At 41.2% G+C, this 24039-nt stretch overlaps 1 protein-coding gene across 1 annotated transcript in view; it reads left to right on the plus strand.

Moving 5' to 3' along the window:
• The window catches only part of Ubr1 (Ubr1 ubiquitin ligase), a 514997-nt gene that overhangs the window by 84912 nt on the left and 406046 nt on the right, over positions 1-24039 (plus strand). The window contains 2 exon segments of the mRNA XM_071669737.1: positions 11858-12058; positions 12196-12378. Coding sequence (XP_071525838.1) covers positions 11858-12058; positions 12196-12378 — 384 coding nt within the window.

Consider the following 24039-nt stretch of genomic DNA (forward strand, 5'->3'; position numbering starts at 1 on the left):
ATTCACTCTTTTCCTTACACGCCTTTCACCCTCCTGCATGTTCAGGCCCTGATCACTCAAAATCTTTTTCACTCCATCCTTCAACCTCCAATTTGGTCTCCCACTTCTCGTTCCCTCCACTTCTGACACATATATCCTCTTGGTCAATCTTTCCTCACTCATTCTCTCCATGTGACTAAACCATTTCGTTACACCCTCTTCTGCTCTCTCACCCACACTCTTTTTATTACCATACATCTCTCTTACCCTTTCATTACTTAGTCAAACCACCTCACACCACATATTGTCCCCAAACATCTAATTTCCTGCACATCCATCCTCCTCTGCACAACCCTATCTATAGTCCATGCCTTGCAACCATATAACATTGTTGGAACTACTATTCCTTCAAACTTACCTGTTTTTGCTTTTTGAGATAATGTTCTCGCCTTCCACACATTTTTCAACGTTCCCAGAAACTTTCACCCTCCTCCCCCACCTTTTGACTCACTTCCGCTTCCATGGTTCCATCTGCTGCCAAATCCACTCCCAGATATCTAAAACACTTCAGTTCCTCCAGTTTTTCCTCTTTCAAACTTACCTCCAACGCTTCTATGTTTCCATCCGCTGCCAAATCCACTCCCAGACATATAAAACACTTCACTTCCTCCAGTTTTTCTTCATTCAAACTTACCTCCCAGTTGACTTGTCCCTCAACCCTACTGTACCTAATAACCTTGCTCTTACTCACATTTACTCTCAGCGTTTTTCTTTCACACACTTTACCAAACTCAGTCACCAGCTTTTGCAGTTTCTGTCCCGAGTCAGCCACCAGCACTGTATCATCAGGGAACAACAACTGACTCACATTGAAAGCCCTCTCATCCACAACAGACTGCATACTTGCCCCTCTCTCCAAAACTCTTGCATTCACTTCCCTAACAATCCCATCTATAAACAACTGAACAACCATGGAGACATCACGCACCCCTGCCGCAAACCGACATTCACTGAGAACCAATCACTTTCCTCTCTTCCTACTCATACACCTGCCTTACATCCTCGATAAAAACTTTTCACTGCTTCCAGCAACTTGCTTCCCTCACCATATACTCTTAATACCTTCCACAGAGCATCTCTATCAACTCTATCATCATATACCTTCTCCAGATCCATAAATGCTACATACAAATCCATTTGTTTTTCTAAGTATTTCTCACATACATTCTTCAAAGCAAATACCTGATCCACACCTCCTCTACCACATCTGAAACTACACTGCCCTTCCCCAATCTGATGCTCTGTACATGCCTTTGCCCTCTCAATCAATACCCTCCCATATAATTTCCCAGGACTACTCAACAAACTTATACCTCTGTAATTTGAACACTCACCTATATCCCCTTTGCCCTTGTACAATGGCTCTATGCATGCATTCCCCCAATCCTCAGGCACTTCACCATGAGCTATACATATATTGAATATCCTCACCAACCAGTTAACAACACAGTCACCCCCTTTTTTAATAAATTCCACTGCAGTACCATCCAAACCTGCTGCCTTGCTGGTTTCACCTTCTGCAAAGCTTTCTTTACCTCTTCTCTGTTTACTAAATCATTTTCCCTAACCCTCTCACCTTGCACACCACCTCGACTAGAACAACCTATATCTGCCACTCTATCATCTAACACATTCAACATACCTTAGAAATACTCACTACATTTTCTCACATCACCACTACTTGTTATTACCTCCCCATTAGCCCCCTTCACCAATGTTCCCATTTGTTCTCTTGTCTTACGCACTTTATTTACCTCCTTCCAAAACATCTTTTTATTCTCCCTAAAATTTAATGAAACTCTCACCCCAACTCTCATTTGCCTTCTCTTTCACCTCTTGCACCTTTCTCTTGACTCCTGCCTCTTTCTTTTATACATATTCCCTGCAAAAATTGTACAAATGCCTCTCTCTTCTCTTTCACTAATAATCTTACTTCATCATCGCACCATTCACAACCCTTTCTAATCAGCCCACCTCCCACGCTTCTCATGCCACAAGCATCTTTTGCATAAGCCGTCACTGCTTCCCTAAATACATCCCATTTCTCCCCCACTCCCCTTATGTCCTTTGCTCTCGCCTTGTTTCATTCTGCACTCAATCTCTCCTGGTACTTCCTCACACAAGTCTCCTTCCGAAGCTCACTTACTCTCACCACTCTCTTCACCCCAGCATTCCTCTGGAGACCTCTACAAATCTTCACTTTCACCTCCACAAGATAATGATCAGACAATCCTCCATTATGTCAGAAAGCTGAAATGGGTACGTTTGAAGGAATAATGGTTCCAACAATGTTATATGGTTGCAAGGCGTGGGCTATAGATAGGGTTGTGTGGAGGAGGGTGGATATGTTGGAAATGAGATGTTTGAGGAAAATATGTGGTGTGAGGTGGTTTGATCGAGTAAGTAATGAAAGGATAAGATAGATGGGTGGTAATGAAAAGAGTGGTTGAAAGAGCAGAAGAGGGTGTTTCGAAATGGTTTGGTTACTTGGAGAGAATGAGTAAGGAAAGATTGACAAAGAGGATATATGTGTCAGAGGTGGAGGGAACGAGGAGAAGTGGGAGACCAAATTGGAGGTGGAAAGATGGAGTGAAAAAGATTTTGAGCGATTGGAGCCTGAGTATGCAGGAGGGTGAAAGGTGTGCAAGGAATAGAGTGAATTGGAATGATGTGGTATACCAGGGTGGATGTGCTGTCAATGGATTGAACCAGGGCATGTGAAGTGTCTGGCGTAAACCATAGAAAGTTTTGTGGGGCCTGGATGTGGAAAGGGAACTGTGGTTTCGGTGCATTATACATGACGGTTAGAGACTGAGTGTAAACGAATGTGGCCTTTGTTTTTATCTAGCACTGCCTTGCGCTCGTGTGGGGGGGAGGGGATTGTCATTTCATGTGTGGCAGGGTGGCAACAGTAGTGAATGAAGGCAGCAAGTATGAATTATGTACATGTGTATATATGTATATGTCTTTGTATGTATATATGTGTATGCTTTGAAATGTATAGGTATGTATATGTGCGTGTGTGGACGTGTATGTATATACATGTGTATGTGGGTGAGCTGGGGCATTCTTTCATCTGTTTCCTTGCGCTACCTCGCTAATGTGGGAGACAGCAACAGCGTATGATAAAAAGATAATGAAAATAATCCTTCCAGTTGCACCTCTCAGCACATTATCATCCAACAGTCTCTCTTTCACGCACCTATTAATTAACACATAATCCAGTAACGCTGTCTGGCCATCTCTCCTACTTACACTTATGTATATCTCTCTTTTTAAACCAGGTATTCCCAATCACCAGTCCTTTTTCAGCACAAATCTACAAGCTCATCATCATTTCTGTTTATAACACTGAACACCCCATGTATACCGATTATTCCCTCAACTGCCACATTACTCACTTTTGCATTCAAATCAAGTTAATTGTGAGGCAAGGTTGAGTGGAGAAAAACTGATGGAAGTGGAGTGTTTTAGATATCTGGGAGTGGATTTAGCAGGGGATGGAACCATGGAAGCGGAAGTGAGTCACAGGGTAGGGGAGGGGGTGAAGGTTCTGGGCGAATTGAAAAATGTGTGGAAGGTGAGAACGTTATCTCGGAGAGCAAAAATGAGTATGTTTCAAGGAATAGTAGTTCCAACAATGTTATATGGTTGCGAGGCATATAGATAGGGTTGTGCAGAGGAATGTGGATTTATTGGAAATGAAATGTTTGAGGACAATATGTGGTGTGAGCTGGTTTGATCGAGTAAGTAATGAAAGGTTAAGAGAGATGTGTGGTGGTACAAAGATTGTAATGGAGAGAACAGAAGAGGGTGTTTTGAAATGGTTTTGTCACATAGAGAGAATGTGTGAGGAAAGATTGACAAGGAGGATATATGTGTCAGTTGTGGAGGGAACAAGGGGAAGTAGGAGACCAAATTTGAGGTGGAAGGATGGAGTGAAAAAGATTTTGAGCAATCGGGACCTGAACATACAGGAAGATGAAAGGCGTGTAAGGAATAAAGTGAATTGGAAGAATATGGTATACCATGATGGATGTGCTGCTAATGGATTGAACCAGGGCATGTGAAGAATCTCAGGTAAACCATGGAAAGTTTTGTGGGGCCTAGATGTGGAAAGGGAGCTGTGGTTTCAATGCATTATACATGACAGCTAGAGACTGAGTGTGAATGAATGTGGCCTTTGTTGTCTTTTCCTAGCGCTACGTTGTGCACGCAGGGGTGAGGGGGTGCTGTTTTTTTCTTGTGTACCGAGGTGGCGAAGGGAATGGATGAAGGCAGCAAGTGTGAATATGTACATGTGTGTATATGCTAATGTCTATGTATTTATATGTATGTATACATTGAAATGTTTAGGTGCATATATGTGCGTGTGTGGGTGTTTATGTGTATGTGCGTGTATGTGGGTGTGTTGGGCCATTCTTTTGTCTGTTTCCTTGCACTACCTTGCTAATGCGGGAGACAGCGACTGAGGACAATAGATAGATAAGAAATAATTATTATTATTATATTCCCATGCTTGTTTATGGATGGGATGGTTAGGAAGGTAAATGCATGAGTTTTGGAGAGAGGGGCAAATAATCCTTCCATTGGGGATGAGAGGGCTTCGGAAGTGAGTCAGTTGTTCTCTGATGATACAACTCTGATGGCTGATTTTAGTAAGAAACTGCAGAAGTTTGTGACTGAGTTTTGAAAAGTGTGTGAAAGGGGAAAGTTGAGAGTAAATGTGAATAAGAACAAGGTTATTGGGTTCACTAAGGTTGAGGGATGAGTTAATTGGGATGTAAGTTTGAATTGAGAAAAATTGGAGGAAGTGAAGTATTTTAGATATGTGGGAGTGGACTTAACAGCGAATGGAATCATGGAAGTGGGAGTGAGTCGCAGGATGGGGGAGGGGGAGAAGGTTCTGGGAGCAATGAAGAATGTGTGGAAGGACAGATCTTTATGTAGGAGAGCAAAAATGGGTATGTTTGAAGGAATAGTAGTTCCAACAGTATTGTTATATGGTTGCGAGGCATGGGTTGTGCGGAGGAGGGTTGATGTGTTGGAAATGAGATGTTTGAGGACAGTATGTGGTGTGAGGTGGTTTGATCAATTAAGTAATGAAAGGGTAAGAGAGATGTGTGGAAGTAGCGCAGAAGAGGATGTGTTGTAATGGTTTGGACATATGGAGAGAATAAGTAATGAAAGATTGACAAAGAGGATATATGTGTCAGAGCTAGAGGGAACAAGAGAAGCGGAAGACCAAATTGGAAGTGGGAGGATGGATTGCAAAAGATTTTGAGAGATTGGGGCTTGAACATTCAGGAGGGTGAGGCATGCAAGGAATAGAGTGAATTGGAACGATGTGGTATACTTGGGTCGACATGTTGTCAATGGACTGAACCTGGATGTGTAAAAGGTCTGGGATAAAGCATGGAAAGTTCCGTGGGGCCTGGATGTGGATAGGGAGCTGTGGTTTCGGTGCATTACACATGACGGCTCGAAACATACCCATTTTTTCTCTAAGATAATGTTCTCTCCTTTCACACATTGTGCCTTCCTCCCAGAACCTTCGCCCCCTCCCCCTTCCAGTGGCTCACTTCCACTACCATGTTTCCATTTGCTCCGAAGTCCACTCCCAAATATCTGAAGCACTTTACTTCCTCCAAATTTTTTTCTATTCAAACTTACCTCCCAAGTAACTTGTCCCTCAACCCTGCTAAACCTAATAACCTTGCTCTTATTCACATTTACTCTCAACTTTCTCCTTTCACACACTTTCCAAACTCGGTCACCAACTTCTGCAGTTTCTCACTTGAATCAGCCACCAGAGCTCTGTCATCAGTCAACAACAATGGACTTACTTCCCAGGTCCTCTCATCTCCAACAGATTGCATACTCTCGCCTTTCTCCAAAACTCTTGAATTTACCTCCCTAACCACCCAATCCATGAACAAATTAATCAACCATGGGGACATCACACACCCCTGCCGCAGACTGACTTTCACTGGGAACCAGTCACTCTCCTCTCTTGCTTCTCGTATAAACTTTTCACTGCTTCTAGCAACTTACCTCCCACACCATATATGTGTGTGTATGGGCATTTATATATATGTGTGTGTATATCAGTGGAATAGGCCATTCTTCATCTGTTTCCTGGCCGTACCTCGCTGATGCTGGAAACAGCAGTCAAGTATAATGATTAATTATTATATTTATCATTTTGCTTTTTTTGCTGTCTCCCGTTTCAGCGAGGTAGCGCAAGGAAACAGATGAAAGAATGGCCCAACCCACCCACATACACATGTATATACATACACATCCACACACACAAATATACATACCTATATATTTCAATGTATACATATATGTACACACACAGACATATACATATATACACGTGCACATAATTCATACTGTCTGCCTTTATTCATTCCCATCGCCACCCCACCACACATGAAAATAACCACCCACTCCCCCCAAATGTGCGTGAGGTAGCGCTAGGAAAAGACAACAAAGGCCACTCGTTCACATTCAGTCTCTAGCTGTCATGTAATAATGCACCGAAACCACAGCTCCCTTTCCACATCCAGGCCCCACAGAACTTTCCATGGTTTACCCCAGACGCGTCACATGCCCTGGTTCAATCCATTGACAGCACGTCCACCCCGGTATACCACATCGTTCTGATTCACTATATTCCTTGCACGCCTTTCACCCTCCTGCATGTTCAGGCCCTGATCACTCAAAATCTTTTTCACTCCATCTTTCCACCTCCAATTTGGTCTCCCACTTCTCCTCGTTCCTTCCACCTCTGACACATATATCCTCTTTGTCAATCTTTCCTCTCTCATTCTCTCCATGTGACCAAACCATTTCAACACACCCTCTTCTGCTCTCTCAACCACACTCTTTTTATTACCACACATCTCTCTTACCCTATTATTACTTACTCGATCTAACCACCTCACACCACATACTGTCCTCAAACATCTCATTTCCAGCATATCCACCCTCCTCTGCACAACTCTATCTACAGCCCACACCTCGCAAACATAAAACATTGGTGGAACCACTATTTCTTCAAACATAGCCATTTTTGCTTTCGGAGATGATGTTCTCGACTTCCACACATTCTTCAATGCTCCCAGAACTTTCGCTCCCTGCCCCACCCAGTGATTCACTTCTGCTTCCATGGTTCCATCCACTGCCAAATCCCCTCCCAGATATCTAAAACACTTCACTTCCTCCAGTTTTTCTCCATTCAAACTTAACTCCCAATTGAGTTGTCCCTCAACCCTACTGTACCTAATAACCTTACTCTTATTCACATTTAGTCTCTGCTTTCTTCTTACACACTTGACCAAACTCAGTCACCAGCTTCTGCACTTTCTCACACAAATCAGCCACCAGCGCTGTATCATCAGCTAACAACAACTGACTCACTTCCCAAGCTCTCTCATCCACAACAGACTGCATACTTGCCCCTCTTTCCAAAACTCTTGCATTCACCTCCCTAACAACCCCATCCATAAACAAATTAAACAACCATGGAGACATCACACACCCCTGCCACAGACCTACATTCACTGAGAACCAATCACTTTCCTCTCTTCCTACACGTACACATGCCTTACATCCTCGATAAAAACTTTTCACTGCTTCTAACAACTTGCCTCCCACACCATATATTCTTAATACCTTCCACAGAGCCTCTGTATCAACTCAGTCGTATGCCTTCTCCAGGTAAATTATTAATAATTTATTATACTTGAGTGTAAATTAATGTGGCCTTGTATGTCTGTTTTCCTGGCGCCACCTCACTGATCCAGGGGGTGGCGATGTTTTCTGCGGGGCCAGGTGGCGCCAGGAATGAATGAAGGCAAGCGAATATGAATATGTACATCTGTATATATGTATATGGCTGTGTGTGTATATGTGTATATGTATATATGTTTATGGGCTTGTGTGTATATAAATGGACAGGTCTTTCTTTGTCTGTTTCTTGGCGCTACCTCACTGGCATGGGAAATGGCAATCAAGTATAGTAAATAAATAGTAATTATAGTTTTTTCTTTCATACATATTCGCCATTGCCTTCATTAGCGAGGTGCATTAAGAACAGAGGACTGAACCTTAGAGGGAATATCCACACTTGGCCCCTTCTCTGTTACTTTTATGAAAATGTAAATAAACTGCAGGGGGGGTTTCCAGCCCCACATTCCCTCCCCTTTCAGTCACCTTTTACAACACACAGGGAATACATGGGAAGTATTCTTTCTCCCCAATTATTATTTTTTTGATATTTATTATTTATTTATTATACTTTGTTGCTGTCTCCCACGTTAGTGAGGTAACGCAAAGAAACAGATGAAAGAATGGCTCAACCCACACACATACACATGTATACACACACACGTCCACACATGCATATATACATACCTATACATTTGAACGTATACATATATATACATACACAGACATATTCATATATACATGTTCATAATTCATACTTGCTGCCTTTATTCATTCCCATCGCCACCTTGACTCACATGAAATGACAACCCCCCCTCTCCCCGCACGCACGTGAGGTAGCACTAGGAAAAGACAACAAAGGCCACATTCGTTCACATTCAGTCTCTAGCTGTCGTGTATAATGCACCGAAACCACAGCTCCCTTTCCACATTATTGTTATTATTATTAATGTGTACGTGTAGGAAGAGAGAAAAGTGATTGGTTCTCAGTGAATGTAGGTTTGCGGCAAGGGTGTGTGATGTCTCCATGGTTGTTTGATTTGTTTATGGATGGGGTTGTTAGGGAGGTGAATGCAAGAGTTTTGGAAAGAGGGGCAAGTATGCAGTCTGTTGTGGATGACAGAGCTTGGGAAGTGAGTCAGTTGTTGTTCGCTGATGATACAGCGCTGGTGGTTGATTCATGTGAGAAACTGCAGAAGCTGGTGGCTGAGTTTGGTAAAGTGTGTGAAAGAAGAAAGTTGAGAGTACATGTGAATAAGAGCAAGGTTATTAGGTACAGTAGGGTTGAGGGTCAATTGGGAGGTAAGTTTGAATGGAGAAAAACTGGAGGAAGTGAAATGTTTTAGATATCTGGGAGTGGATTTGGCAGCGGATGGAACCATGGAAGCGGAAGTGAATCATAGGGTGGGGGAGGGGGCGAAAATTCTGGGAGCCTTGAAGAATGTTTGGAAGGAATAGTGGTTCCAACAATGTTATATGGTTGCGAGGCATGGGCTATGGATAGAGTTGTGCACAGGAGGGTGGATTTGCTGGAAATGAGATGTTTGAGGACAATATGTGGCGTGAGGTGGTTTGATCGAGTAAGTAATAATAGGGTAAGAGAGATGTGTGGTAATAAAAAGAGTGTGGTTGAGAGAGCAGAAGAGAGTGTTTTGAAATGGTTTGGTCACATGGAGAGAATGAGGGAGGAAAGATTGACCAAGAGGATATATGTTTCAGAAGTGGAGGGAACGAGGAGAAGTGGGAGACCAAATTGGAGGTGGAAAGATGGAGTGAAAAAGATTTTGAGTGATCGGGGCCTGAACATGCAGGAGGGTGAAAGGCGTGCAAGGAATAGAGTGAATTGGAACAACGTGGTATACTGGGGTTGATGTGCTGTCAATGGATTGAACCAGGGCATGTGAAGTGTCTGGGGTAAACCACGGAAAGTTGTGTGGGGCCTGGATGTGGAAAGGGATTTGTGGTTTTGATGCATTATTTCATGACAGCTAGAGACTGAGTGTGAATGAATGTGGCCTTTGTTGTCTTTTCCTAGCGCTACCTCGCACACATGAGGGGGGAGGGGGTTGTTATTTCATGTGTGGCGAGGTGGCGATGGGAATGAATAAAGGCAGACAGTATGAATTATGTACATGTGTATATATGTATGTGTCTGTGTGTGTATATATATATGTATACGTTGAGATGTATAGGTATGTATATTTGTGTGTGCGGACGTGTATGGATATACATGTGTATGTGGGTGGGTTGGGCCATTCTTTCGTCTGTTTCCTTGCGCTACCTCGCTAACGTGGGAGACAGCGACAAAGCAAAATAAATAAGATAAATAATATTATTATTATTATTATTATTATTATTATTATTGTTGTTATTAGTATTATTATTATTATTTAAAGGTATTAGCATTATAATACCACCCTAGTACCCTATTTATGAAGCTTGGAGGCTGTGTTCCATGCAGGAGCAAGAAAATTATAGGTTTCTTTGGAGCAAGTTCTTTGATGAGATTGAACTCCTTCCCATCCATTGATGATGATGCAACTTCATCGTAAGTGAGAGACATCTCACTTGTGACATAACCATATGCAGTTAGAGTCCAGTGACACCAACAGTTATTAAAACAGAATGCAGGGAGCATGAGAGAGAGAGAGAGAGAGAGAGAGAGAGAGAGAGAGAGAGAGAGAGAGAGAGAGAGAGAGAGAGAGCTTGCTCACATAGGAATTAAAACATCATTTTATCCTTGAAAGAGGATGTATATGTGTGGGTTTTACTGTTTCCGACAAACTTCACATGTATGAGGCTTGCTAAATCTTGTTTGTAAAAAACTAAAAACCATGCAGTAACCTGTCCAGGCCTTTGATTTTATTGGGCCAGAGTACAGGTGTTGTGTCCCAGCATCATCCTCCATCACTAACTCACTTCCAGTTTTGCAACATGGACCTGTTGATTGTTGTTCGTACGACATTTTTACTTTGTTCCTTTCACTTGTGGCTCTTAAGAGGTATTGGATCTGTATCCCTTTCTTTTGCTTGTACATGATGGTATTAAATTTGGGTGCACATTTTTGCTTTGCACTGATTTCATTTTACATGGCTTTGGTCCTTCAGAGTTTAATTTTAAACACCCAAAAATATCCCACTGCATGAGGATAATGTGCACCTACACAGGTTGAATACCCAACCCAAAGCTTGAGGCCATTCAAACAAATGTTCCCCTAAGATTGCTGATATTTTGTTTTTGTTTTCATACTTGTCCAATATTTCATGCATCAGTGAGGTAGCACCAACTTTAGACAAAGAAAGGCCACATTTGCTCACATCCATTCTCTATCTGTCAGTACAGTGCACTGAAACCACAGCCCCCTATCCACAACCAGGCTCCACAGACCTTACCATGGTTTCCTCCTGCCATTTCACATGCTCTGGTTCAGTCTCATTGACTTTGTCGACCTTTCTTTACCACATTGGTCCAATTAACTCATAACATGTGCATGCCTAATGTCTTGTTTGTTTTTTATTTCTTATTACTGTATAATTTTGTATTTTCATGTATTTTTTTTTAATTTCTATTTAAACCAGTCTCTTTGATTGAATGTTTTAGTGTTATACTGATGCCAGTGTTTAATAAATGAAATTTTGAAATTCAGTTTTACGAGTCCTTACATTGACAGCCAAAGACACAAAATCCAGTGCCTAGTGAGTGATAAATGTTGTTTGCTGGGATGTACCACTTGCATTTAGTGCCATTGATTTCACAGTCCTGAGTAGATTGCTTTTTGGTTATTTTACAAACAAGCATTAACTACCCTCAGATAGTTTGGTGGTCAAAGAGAATAAAATCTTGAGTCGTTGAATGTTGCTTTGATTTATGTGAACACTTACTCTTTTAATGATCATAAGGCAGTCTCTCCCTTCAGAGAAATGGTTTTTCAGTATTGAAAATACACATTGTTAAGGAAAACTTTTATAACATTATTTACACAATGAGAGGTCATTGATATGTAATGGCCAATAACAAGTGTTTGTCTGTTATTGCAGAAGAAAAGTTTTGATATTTTGAAGTGTTTACATTTTCATTTCAGACTGAGAGGATCCATCTAATATTTGAATGTATATTGCCATATGCCAAGGAACTTCTTACGTATGAAGTAGTCCTGTCAATTCCTAAGGACTTAGAGATTCGAGAATCCGACCGTGAGCCCACAAATTTATCAAGCCTCTATGATATCAGAGATACTTACGTCACTATGCTGTATAATGATGAGACACACACTTATGACCAGGTCAGTATAGTAAAATGGATTTACTCAAAACATTGAACTGAAAGTGAGCATAGCAGCTTTTGTTTTCTAGCTGTGTAACTATCATGATTTTGTTAGTATGAAGGTAGATTTATATGAAATACAGTGTTTGTTTTTAGGTAATCAGTACGCTGGAGCGAGCCATAGAATGTACACATAAGGATGCTGTGGCATTTGCTACCAGTATAGATCGAGAAGGTCGATGCATTGTGAGATGCTCTTCGTTTCAGCAGTGCTCTCAAACAAAAAGTCTTATGGAAAAACAAACCTCCCGTGGAGGTGGACGGCCTCTTAAAGTTCAGGTCAGTGCAGTTTTATTTTTAATCCTGAAAGTTGCTTCAGATGTAAATTGATATAAAATCCACCATGAATATTGTATTATATACACTTGGTCCTGATTTTCAGTATATCATCACAAATTTGCACTATGATGTGCATTTTGTGATAATTTGCAGTGCTAAGTGAGATTGGCACAAAATCTAAACACTTGCAATTTTTTTCATATTTCGTGAAAGAACCATCATCTGTGCTCATGTCTTAGCTCTTCCACCTTTGCTCATACCCACATGATAAATTTTCTAAGTGAAGTGTACCTGCCCCTCACAAAAACAAGAGATTCTGTGAATAATGGTATGGCTTCTCAATGTTTACCTTCAATTCCTTTTGCATCTTCTGTAAAGAAATAGATGATTTAGCCAAGTTTGGACCAGAAGCATGAAATATTAATTAGATTGGATAAAGAATTCACAACTTCTTTCCTTTGGGATGCATGATATTCACAAATCTAGAGCTAAGCAGAAAAGTTTTATGTACTGTTTATGTACTGATGAAATAGAAGAAATAATAGAAGTTTGCATGAATATAATCTTGAAGACTTTGATATTCTTACTGCTGGATTGCTCAAGTAGTATTATTGACAAAGTAATGTGGTGATTTGTACAATCATTGTTGCTAAATAATGAATGATATTTGTGAAGTTTGTCAGGAAGAATGATTTTGATGTCATCTCAGAATAGGTAAACATTTCTGAAATTGTTTTGGCATTTTTTTATTTGAAGTTTATTTTTAGTGAAATGAGTAATGTTGATACTGTTGAAAATTTACATAAAGCAATTAAGTAAATCATGGATGAATATTAGCCATCATGTAGGTTTATAATGGTGGTGAGACTGGCTAAGGATTTTGTGCTAATATCTTTATATTTTTTTGATGCTTGAATGGAGAAAAACTGGAGGAAGTGAAGTGTTTTAGATATCTGGGAGTGGATTTGGCAGCGGATGGAACCATGGAAGCGGAAGTGAATCATAGGGTGGGGGAGGGGGAGAAAATTCTGGGAGCCTTGAAGAATGTGTGGAAGTCGGAAAGCAAAAGAGGGTGTGTTTGAAGGAATAGTGGTTCCAACAATGTTGTATGGTTACTAGGTGTGGGCTGTGGATAGAGTTGTGCGCAGGAGGGTGGATGTGCTGGAAATGAGATGTTTGAGGACAATATGTGGTTTGAGGTGGTTTGATTGAGTAAGTAATGTAAGGGTAAGAGAGATGTGTGGTAATAAAAAGAGTGTGGTTGAGAGAGCAGAAGAGGGAGTTTTGAAATGGTTTGGTCACATGGAGAGAATGAGTGAGGAAAGATTGACAAAGAGGATATATGTGGGGAGGGGGTTGTTATTTCATGTGTGGCGAGGTGGCGATGGGAATGAATAAAGGCAGACAGTATGAATTATGTACATGTGTATATATGTATATGTCTGTGTTTGTATATATATATGTATACGTTGAGATGTATGGGTATGTATATTTGCGTGTGTGGATGTGTATGAGGGTGGGTTGGGCCATTCTTTCGTCTGTTTCCTTGCGCTACCTCGCTAACGTGGGAGACAGCGACAAAGCAAAACAAATAAAATAAACCTTTTATCCCTGGAGATAGGAGAGAAAAAATACTTCCCATGTATTCCCCGCATATTGTAGAAGGTGACTAAAGAGGGCAGGAATGGGGGTCTGGAAACCCTCCCTCCTTGTATTTCAATTTCTAAAAGGGGAAACAGAAGAAGGAGTCAAGCAGGGAGTGCTCATCCTCCTCAAAGGCTCAGATTGGAGTGTCTGAATGTGTGTGGATGTAACTAAGATTAGAAGAAAGGAGAGTTAGGTTGTATGTTTGTGGGAAGAAACCTGGGTGTTCTGGATCTAAGTGAAATGGAGCTCAATGGTAAAGGGGAAGTGTGGTTTGGGAAAGTTTTGGGAGTAAAGTCAGGGGTTGGTGAGAGGACAAGAGCTAAGGAAGGAGTAGCACTACTGAAGCAGGAGTTGTGGGAGTATGTGATAGAGTGTAAGGAAGTAGATTCTCGATTGATGTGGGTAAAAGTGAAAGTGCATGGAGAAAGATGGGTGATTATTGGTGCTTATGCACATGGTCATGAAAAAGAAAATGAGGCAAGTGTTTTGGGAGCAGCTGAGTGAGTGTGTCAGCAGCTTTGATGCACGAGACCAGGTTTTAGTGATGGGTGAGTTAAATGCGAAGGTGAGTAATGTGGCAGTTGAGGGTATAATTGGTGTACATGGGGTATTCTGTGTTGTGAATGGAAATGGTGAAGATCTTGTGGATTCATGTGCTGAAAAAAGACTGGTGATTGGAAATACCTTGGTTAAAAAGGGAGATAGATGTAAGTATACGTATGTGAGTTGGAGAGATGGTCGAAGGGCATTACATGATAATTGATAGGTGTGTAAAAGAGAGACTTTTGGATGTTAATGTGCTGAGAGGGGCAGCTGGAGGAATGTCTGATCACTATCTTGTGGAGGCAAATGTGAACATTTGTGGAGGTTTTCAAAAAAGAGAGAATGTTAGGGAGAAGAGAGTGGTGAGAGTAAGTGAGCTTGGAAAGGAGACTTGTGTGAAGAAGTACCAAGGGAGATTAAGTGTAGAATGGCAAAAGGTGGGAGCAAATGTTGAGGGGAGTGGGTGAGGAATGTAATGTATTTAGGGAAGCAGTGATGGCTTGTGTGAAAGATGCATATGGCATGAGAAAGGTGGGAGTTGGGTGGATTAGAAAGGGTAGTGAGTGGTGGGATTAAGAAGTAAAGTTGTTAGTGAAAGAGAAAGGAGAGAGGTGTTTGGACGATGATTGCAGGGAAGGAGTGCAAATGACTGGGAGATGTGTAAAAGAAAGTGGCAGGAGGTCAAGAGATACTAGGGTTGAAAAAGAGAGCAAATGAGAGAGTATCATCGTACTTTAGGGAGAATAAAAAGATGCTTTGGAAGTAAGTAAATAACATGCATAAGACGAGAACAAATGGGAACATCGGTGAAGGGGGCAGTTGGGGAAATGATGACAGGTAGTGATTGAGGAGATGGAGTGAGTATTTTGAAGGTTTGTGGAATGTGTTTGATGATAGAGTGGCAGATTTAGGGTGTTTTGGTTGGGGTGGTGTGCAAAGTGAGAGGGTCAGGGAGAATGGTTTGGTTAAGGGAGAAGAGTTAGTGAAAGCTTTGTGGAAGATGAAATCTGGCAAGGCGGTGGGTTTGGATGGTAATGCATTAGAATATATTAAATATTGGGGTGACTGTGTTGTTGATTGGTTGGTAAGGATATTTAGTGTACATATGGATCATGGTGAAGTGCCTGAGGATTGATGGAATGCATGCATAGTGCCATTGTACAAAGGCAGAGGCGATAAAGGTGAGTGTTCAAACTACAAGGTCATAAGTTTGTTGAGTATTCCAGGGAAATTATATGGAAGGGTATTAATTGAGAGGGTGAGGGCATGTACAGAGCATCATACTGGGGAAGAGCAGTGTTGTTTCCGAAGTGGTTGAGGATGTGTAGATCAGGTGTTTGCTCTGAGGAATGTGTGCGAATGAATTTGTATGTAGCATTTATTTGAACTGGAGAAGGCATATGATAGGGTTGATAGAGATGCTTTGTGGAAGGTTTTAAGAGTATATGGTCTGGGAGGTAACTATCTAGAGGCAGTGAAAAGGTTTTACAATTGATGTAAGGCATGTGTATGAGTAGGAAGAGAGGAGAGTGATTGGTTCCTAGTTAATGTCGGTCTGCGGCAGGGGTGTAATGTCCCCATAGTTGTTTGATTTGTTTATGGATAGGGTTGTTAGGGAGGTAAATGCTAGAGTTTTGGAGAGAGGGGCAAGTATGCAATCTGTTGGGGATGAGAGGGCCTTGGAAGTGTGTCATTTGTTGTTTGCTAATGATCAGCTCTAATGGCTGATTTGAGTGAGAAACTACAGAAGTTGGTGACTGAGTTTTGAAAAGTGTGTAAAAGGAGAAAGTTGAGAGTAAATGTGGATAAGAGCAAGGTTATTAGGTTCAGTAGGGTGGAGGGACAAGCTAATTGGGAGGTAAATTTGAATGGAGGAGAATTGGAGCAATTGAAGTGTTTTAGATATCTGGGAGTGGACTTAGCAGTGAATGGAAGCATGGAAGCAGAAGTGAATAATAGGGTGGGGGAGGGGGCGAATGTTTTTTGGAGTGATGAAGAATGTGTGGAAGGAGAGAATGTTATCTCATAGAGCAAAAATTGGCATGTTTGAAGGAGTACCTCCAACAATGTTATAGATTCCGAGACATGGGCTATAGATTGGGTTATACGGATGTGTTAGGGTTATACGGAGGAGGTTGGATGTGTTAATGTTATGCGGAGGGTGTGGATATGTTGGAAATTAAATGTTTTGAGGACAATATGTGGTGCGAGGTGGTTTGATCGAGTAAGTAATAAAAGGGTAAGAGAGATGTGTGGAAATAAATCATTTGGACATATGGAGAGAGTGAGCGAGGAATGATTGACAAAGAGGATATATGTGTCAGAGGGGGAGGAAACAAGAAGCAGGAGACCAAATTGGAGGTGGAAGGATGGAGTGAAAAAGATTTTGAGCGATCAGGGCCTGAACATACAGGAGGGTAAGAGACATGCAAGGGATGGAGTGAATTGGAACGATGTGGTATAATGGGGCTGACATGCTGTCAGTGGTCTGAATCGGGCATGTGAAACATCTGGGGTAGACCATGGAAAGGTCTGTAGGGCCTGGATGTGGATAGGGAGCTGTGGTTTTGGTGCATTACACATGAAAGTTAGAGACTGAGTGTGAGTGAGTGTGGCGTCTTTTGTCTGTATTCCTAGCGCTACCTCATTGAAACAAGGGGTAGTGATGCTTTTTCCTGCAGGCCGGGGTAGCACCAGAATGGATGAAGGCAAGCAAGTTTTTTTTTTTTTTTTTTTTTTTTTTTTTTTTTTTTTTTTTTCCAAAGGAAGGAACAGAGAAGGGGGCCGGGTGAGGATATTCCCTCAGAGGCCCAGTCCTCTGTTCTTAACGCTACCTCGCTGAGGCGGGAAATGGCGAATAGTATGAAAAAAGAAAAAGTATATATGTATATGTCTGTGTATGTGTATGTATATGTGGATATGTTATGTACATGTATATGTATGTATATGTGTATGAATAACAAGTAGTGGTGATGTGAGAAGGAGATGGATTGAGTATTTTGAAGGTTTGTTGAATGTGTTTGATGATAGAGTGGCAGATATAGGGTGTTTTGGTCGAGGTGGTGTGCAAAGTGAGAGGGTTAGGGAAAATGATTTGGGAAACAGAGAAGAGGTAGTAAAAGCTTTGCGGAAGGTGAAAGCTGGCAAGGCAGTAGGTTTGGATGGTATTGCAGTGGAATTTATTAAAAAAGGGGGTGACTGTATTGTTGACTGGTTGGTAAGGTTATTTAATGTATGTATGACTCATGGTGAGGTGCCTGAGGATTGGTGGAATGCTTGCATAGTGCCATTGTACAAAGGCAAAGGGGATAAGAGTGAGTGCTCAAATTACAGAGGTATAAGTTTGTTGAGTATTCCTGGTAAATTATATGGGAGGGTATTGATTGAGAGGGTGAAGGCATGTACAGAGCATCAGATTGGGGAAGAGCAGTGTGGTTTCAGAAGTGGTAGAGGGTGTGTGGATCAGGTGTTTGCTTTGAAGAATGTATGTGAGAAATACTTAGAAAAGCAAATGGATTTGTATGTAGCATTTATGGATTTTGAGAAGGCATATGATAGAGTTGATAGAGATGCTCTGTGGAAGGTACTAAGAGTATATGGTGTGGGAGGCAAGTTGTTAGAAGCAGTGAAAAGTTTTTATCGAGGATGTAAGGCATGTGTACGTGTAGGAAGAGAGGAAAGTGATTGGTTCTCAGTGAATGTAGGTTTGCGGCAGGGGTGTGTGATGTCTCCATGGTTGTTTAATTTGTTTATGGATGGGGTTGTTAGGGAGGTGAATGCAAGAGTTTTGGAAAGAGGGGCAAGTATGCAGTCTGTTGGGGATGAGAGAGCTTGGGAAGTGAGTCAGTTGTTGTTCGCTGATGATACAGCGCTGGTGGCTGATTCATGTGAGAAACTGCAGAAGCTGGTGACTGAGTTTGGTAAAGTGTGTGAAAGAAGAAAGTTAAGAGTAAATGTGAATAAGAGCAAGGTTATTAGGTACAGTAGGGTTGAGGGTCAAGTCAATTGGGAGGTAAGTTTGATTGGAGAAAAACTGGAGGAAGTAAAGTGTTTTAGATATCTGGGAGTGGATCTGGCAGCGAATGGAACCATGGATGCGGAAGTGAATCATAGGGTGGGGGAGGGGGCGAAAGTCCTGGGAGCCTTGAAGAATGTGTGGAAGTCGAGAACATTATTTCGGAAAGCAAAAATGGGTATGTTTGAAGGAATATTGGTTCCAACATTGTTGTATGGTTGCGAGGCGTGGGCTATGGATAGAGTTGTGCACAGGATGTGCTGGAAATGAGATGTTTGAGGACAATATGTGGTCTGAGGTGGTTTGATCGAGTATGTAATATAAGGGTAAGAGAGATGAGTGGAAATAAAAAGATCGTGGCTGAGAGAGCAGAAGAGGGTGTTTTGAAATGGTTTGGTCACATGGAGAGAATGAGTGAGGAAAGATTGACCAAGAGGATATATGTGTCAGAGGTGGAGGGAACAAGAAGTGGGAGACCAAATTGGAGGTGGAAAGATGGAGTGAAAAAGATTTTGAGTGGTTGGGGCCTGAACATGCAGGAGGGTGAAAGGCGTGCAAGGAATAGAGTGAATTGGATCGATGTGGTATACCGGGGTAGATGTGTTGTCAGTGGATTGAATCAGGGCATGTGAAGCGTCTGGGGTAAACCATGGAAAGTTGTGTGGGGCCTGGATGTGGAAAGGGAGCTGTGGTTTCGGGCATTATTACATGACAGCTAGAGACTGAGTGAGAACGAATGGGGCCTTTGTTGTCTTTTCCTAGCGCTACCTCGCACTCATGAGGGGGGAGGGGGATATTATTCCATGTGTGGCGAGGTGGCAACGGGAATAAATGAAGGCAGACTATGAATTATGTACATGTGTATAAATGTATATGTCTGTGTGTGTATATATATGTGTACATTGAGATGTATAGGTATGTATATTTGTGTGTGTGGACGTGTATGTATATACATGTGTATGGGGGTGGGTTGGGCCATTTCTTTCGTCTGTTTCCTTGCGCTACCTCGCAAAAGCGGGAGACAGCGACAAAGCAAAATAGATATAAATAAATGTGTGTGAATGGGCATTTATGCATATATATGTGTATGTGAGTGGACGGGCGTTTCTTCATCTTGTGCTACCTTGCTGATGCAGGAAGTGGCAGTTAAGTATAAAAAGGAAAAAACTCTATATATTGTACCCATACATACGTAGATGTTTGCTGATAACCATAAGGAAAAATGGATTATGTAAGTCTCAGGTGCACTTTCCTGCAAATTACATCTTCAGGGGGAGACTTAGAAATATACATACATAGAAACATATACATGTATATACACATACCTATGCATACACATATATACACATACCTATGCATACACATATATACACATACCTATGCATACATGTATATACACTTAAACTTGTTCATACCTACTTGCTGTCATCCATTCCCAATGCCACCCCACCCCATAGGAAACAACACAAATGCATTAAAGAAAAAAAAATGATAGCATATACATTCTCCTCTTCTCCCCCATACCTGATTGCTGTCCTCTGCATCAGTGAGGTAGTACTAGGAAACTGATGAAGAAAGGCCACATCTACTCACATCCATACACAAGCTGTCATATGTAATATACCAAAACCATACTTCCCTATCCACATCCAGGCCCCAGACCTTTGCATGGTTTATCCCAGACATTTCACATTCCCTGGTTCAATCCATTGACAGCACATTGACCCCAAGTATACCACGTTGTTCCAATTCACTCTCCTTCTTGCATATCTTTCACTCTATTGCATGTTCAGAACCCGATCGCTCAAAATCTTTTTCATTCTGTCCTTTAATCTTCAATTTGGTCTCCCCATTCTCCTTGAATCGGCATTGTATCACCTTGATATTCCTGGAAAGATTCATGGTCAGAATATACAGTGACCTTAAAAAGCACTACCATGCTGACTTCCTATGTTGGAGTAATACCCAGAATCATCTGACTCCTGCATTAGAAATGGTTGTATCACTTTCTGTCTCATCAAATCTAGGCTGCTTGTCTAGGCAGAGCATTTGTCTTACAAACACCATATTCCTTCATTTTTCTTTGTCTCCTGGCTTTACATTTTATCCCTCACCTTTCCATTTTCTTTCTCTCACTTGTCCTTGATTTTGCAAAGGAATTTGACAAAGTAAACCACAGAATTGTAAAAGAGAAAGCAGCTAAACACACCATTAAGGGTAAGCTAGGAAGATGGATTACAGAGTTTAGATAAACAGAGTTCAGATTGGTGGCAAACAAAATCATGTCTGAGTAAGATTTTCTTTGTTGGGAACCACAAGGAGTGGTTCTAGCCTAAATGCTCAATAGGAGAAAGCTTATAAAGAAGCTTTACTGATGACACCTGAATAAGCATACTGATTTGATTTGATCAGACTATGCAAAAAGACAGTGTCTACATATGGACAGATGTGAAACTGATTGAATTTCAGGGAGGGGAATGTGAGCAAGTAAGTTATAGAACAAGTATTACCAGTCAGTTACTAGGTAGTAATTGGTAAGCAGCCAGCTACCAAAGAGGTATATTACCAGTATTACCCACTTGGGTATTGGGAGGGCTATTGATGGCTGTGTAATGAGCCAGTACTTCATTGGTTGTCAAGTTGCACTCCTCTGATCCAGGTAGCTGTTTTTCCTTTCTGCCTCACCCAGATGTGGAGTACTGGCATTCTGTCCACAAACATACAGTCTCTACTTGTCTTACATAACAGTACAACACTTAATTCGCACAACTCTTTCTTCTTAACAGTAGATGTTACCGATGGTGAATATGTGCTATCCTTGGGTTTTGGCAAAATGGTAGGATTGGTGATTAAAAGTAGTTGGTAGGAACATTACACAGGATTATTAGTTAGAAATATTAGATAGAAATAGTAGGTAGGATCTTTAGGTAGAAGTGATAGGCTGGAACATTAGGTTGATGTATTAGGTAGAAGTAGTCAGTAGGAACATTAGGTAGGAATGTCTGAAAACACTGCACTAGAGTTGCCCACTGCCAGTGGCCAGTTCGGGGTGAGGCACTTAAAGCTAAAAAGTGGCTCTGAAGTTCACCAGTTATGGAGACTCTTGCTGTGGCCACCTCCCTGAGGAAGTTCCTAAATAGAGCAGGGATCAGAGACATAGATAGAACAGTTATTAAGAATACGCTGGGGACTCTGTATAAAGATAAAACAAAGGAAGTGATAGAAATTGAAAAATGTAAAACATTTGCTTGTCGTCATAAAGGGGTAAATAGAATTCAAAGACCATGTTGAGAAGATACCTATCTAAATATCTACATCTCTGACCCCTGTTCCTTTTTGGGACTCCCTCAAGGTGGTGGCCACAGCAGCAGTGAACTCCAGCACTGCTTCATATCCTTTAGTGCCTCACCCCTAACAGGCCACTGGCAGAGTGGCCTGTTAGGGCTTAGCCCAGTGTTTTCAGAGGCTCCTACCCAATGTTCCTTTTGACTACTTCTTCCTGATTTTCCTCTCTAAATGTCCCTACCTACTACTCCTATCTCCTGATCCTATCATTTTGCCAAAAGGTAGGGCTAGCACATAATGCTCACCACAGGAAAGTCTAGTTATGAAGAATGTGCTATATGAGTTTAGTGTTGTCAAGTGTTATATGTGGCGAGGAGAGATTGTGTGTTTGTGGACAGATTGCCAGTAGTCCATGAGTTTGTGAGGCAGAAAGGTAAGACGGCTAACTGGGTCAGAGGAGTGCAACTTGACAACCACTGAAGTGCTGTCTCACCACGCAGCCATCGTCAACCCTCCCAGTACCCAGGCTAAATGAAGAGTGGTGTGATGTCACAGAAAATGAAGCTAGATAAATGAGCATCTCAAGTCATAATGTCATATAAGTGTCTCTAAACTTTTAAAGCAAAAATTAATGAATGCAAACAGAATGAAGTAAGAGATTACAGAAGCAATGTATCCAACTTATATTTCTATGTTGATACATATGCAGCAATCCTCTGAAACAACTGAATGATAGCACTGACATTGCACATTAATAAAATCTTTAAAAGAGTCCTATGAGGCAATTGATTGACTTTATGGAATCAAATAATCTACATAACCTAGGAATATGTGGTCTTAAGGCAGGAAGATCTTGCCGCTATCATTTGCTGACCACTGTGATAAGAATGTAGGGGCATGGGAGATCAAACAAAATGATGTAATTTACAAAGCATTTGCAAAAGTATTTGATGACTGTGATCGTTGTGTCCTAGTACATTAAATTCATAGGACGGTAATAACCAGAAAAATTGGAAGATGGATATATTGTACAACTTTTTGATTTAACAGAACTCAACATATGGGCTATGAACCAGGCTTTTTTCAGTGCCTCCTTCATTAAAAGCTGAGTTCCCTCCATGGAACTGTACTTACATCCCTCCTGTTCCTCATACTGATATCTGACATATACCCAAACATGAATCTTAGTTTCAAATATTTTTTTTTTTTTGAAGATGATGCAAGAATAGTCCGTGTTTAGAAGACACTAGGCCGCCGAGAACAAGTACTTTTCAGTAAGGTATATAAATTTCAACTTATCTGGTACAAGGAAATTAAAGAAATCAAGAACAGGACTGAATTCTGCATAGACACAGGCAACATCATACTCAGTTGAACAGTGTGAATGACCTTAATGATGTCTAACAACCTTACCTTCAGCAAACATGATAGGACAACAGTTACCTAATCCAAAATTATCATAGGATGGATCCTGCAGACTCTTATACCAGGGGGAGATTAACCATTGATAACTTTCTTCAATTTACCATTACTCGTATATTGTTTTGTGCTAACATCACTCTGCAAGATGTGTAAAATTGGAGAATTAAGAGTGTTCAGAGATCTTTCACATAGCACATATTGATGTTGTAAGGGTTTGTCATCATAAACACCTGGAAAATCCTGGAAGGCATGGTTCCCAAACTATGCTTGGAAAAGATTTCTTGCTGGAATGACAAGCAAGGAAGACTGTAAGATATTATCTCTAAGATCAGAAGGCATGATATGCACAAAAAAGAAGACACCGTAAACATCTGGGGACCAAACCTCATCAGTGTATTGCTGTTAACAGAAACCTTATTGGAAGATCAGTAGAGAAATCTAGGAAGACTCTGGACAAGTATTTGCAAAGTTTACTGTACCATTCAGGCTGTGGCTTTCAACAGCTTGGTTGATCATTGACCGAACTTATCTTTGGGGGTAGAGGCCTCCCAAAATGTACTCAAAGGTATACAAGCATATGCGTTTTGCCAATAGATAGAAATTAAAATGCTTGTTTGTATGGAAACCCAACTTAGGTGATTATGCGATGCTATAACAACTGGAAGATAAAATGGTAGATATATTTATTGTACTACCAGGAAAGCATCCATTCATTGGACACCATGGCATTGATGCTTTTATGAGCAACA

Source organism: Panulirus ornatus, chromosome 14 (genome assembly GCF_036320965.1).
Source record: "Panulirus ornatus isolate Po-2019 chromosome 14, ASM3632096v1, whole genome shotgun sequence".
Taxonomy (NCBI): Eukaryota; Metazoa; Arthropoda; class Malacostraca; order Decapoda; family Palinuridae; genus Panulirus; species Panulirus ornatus.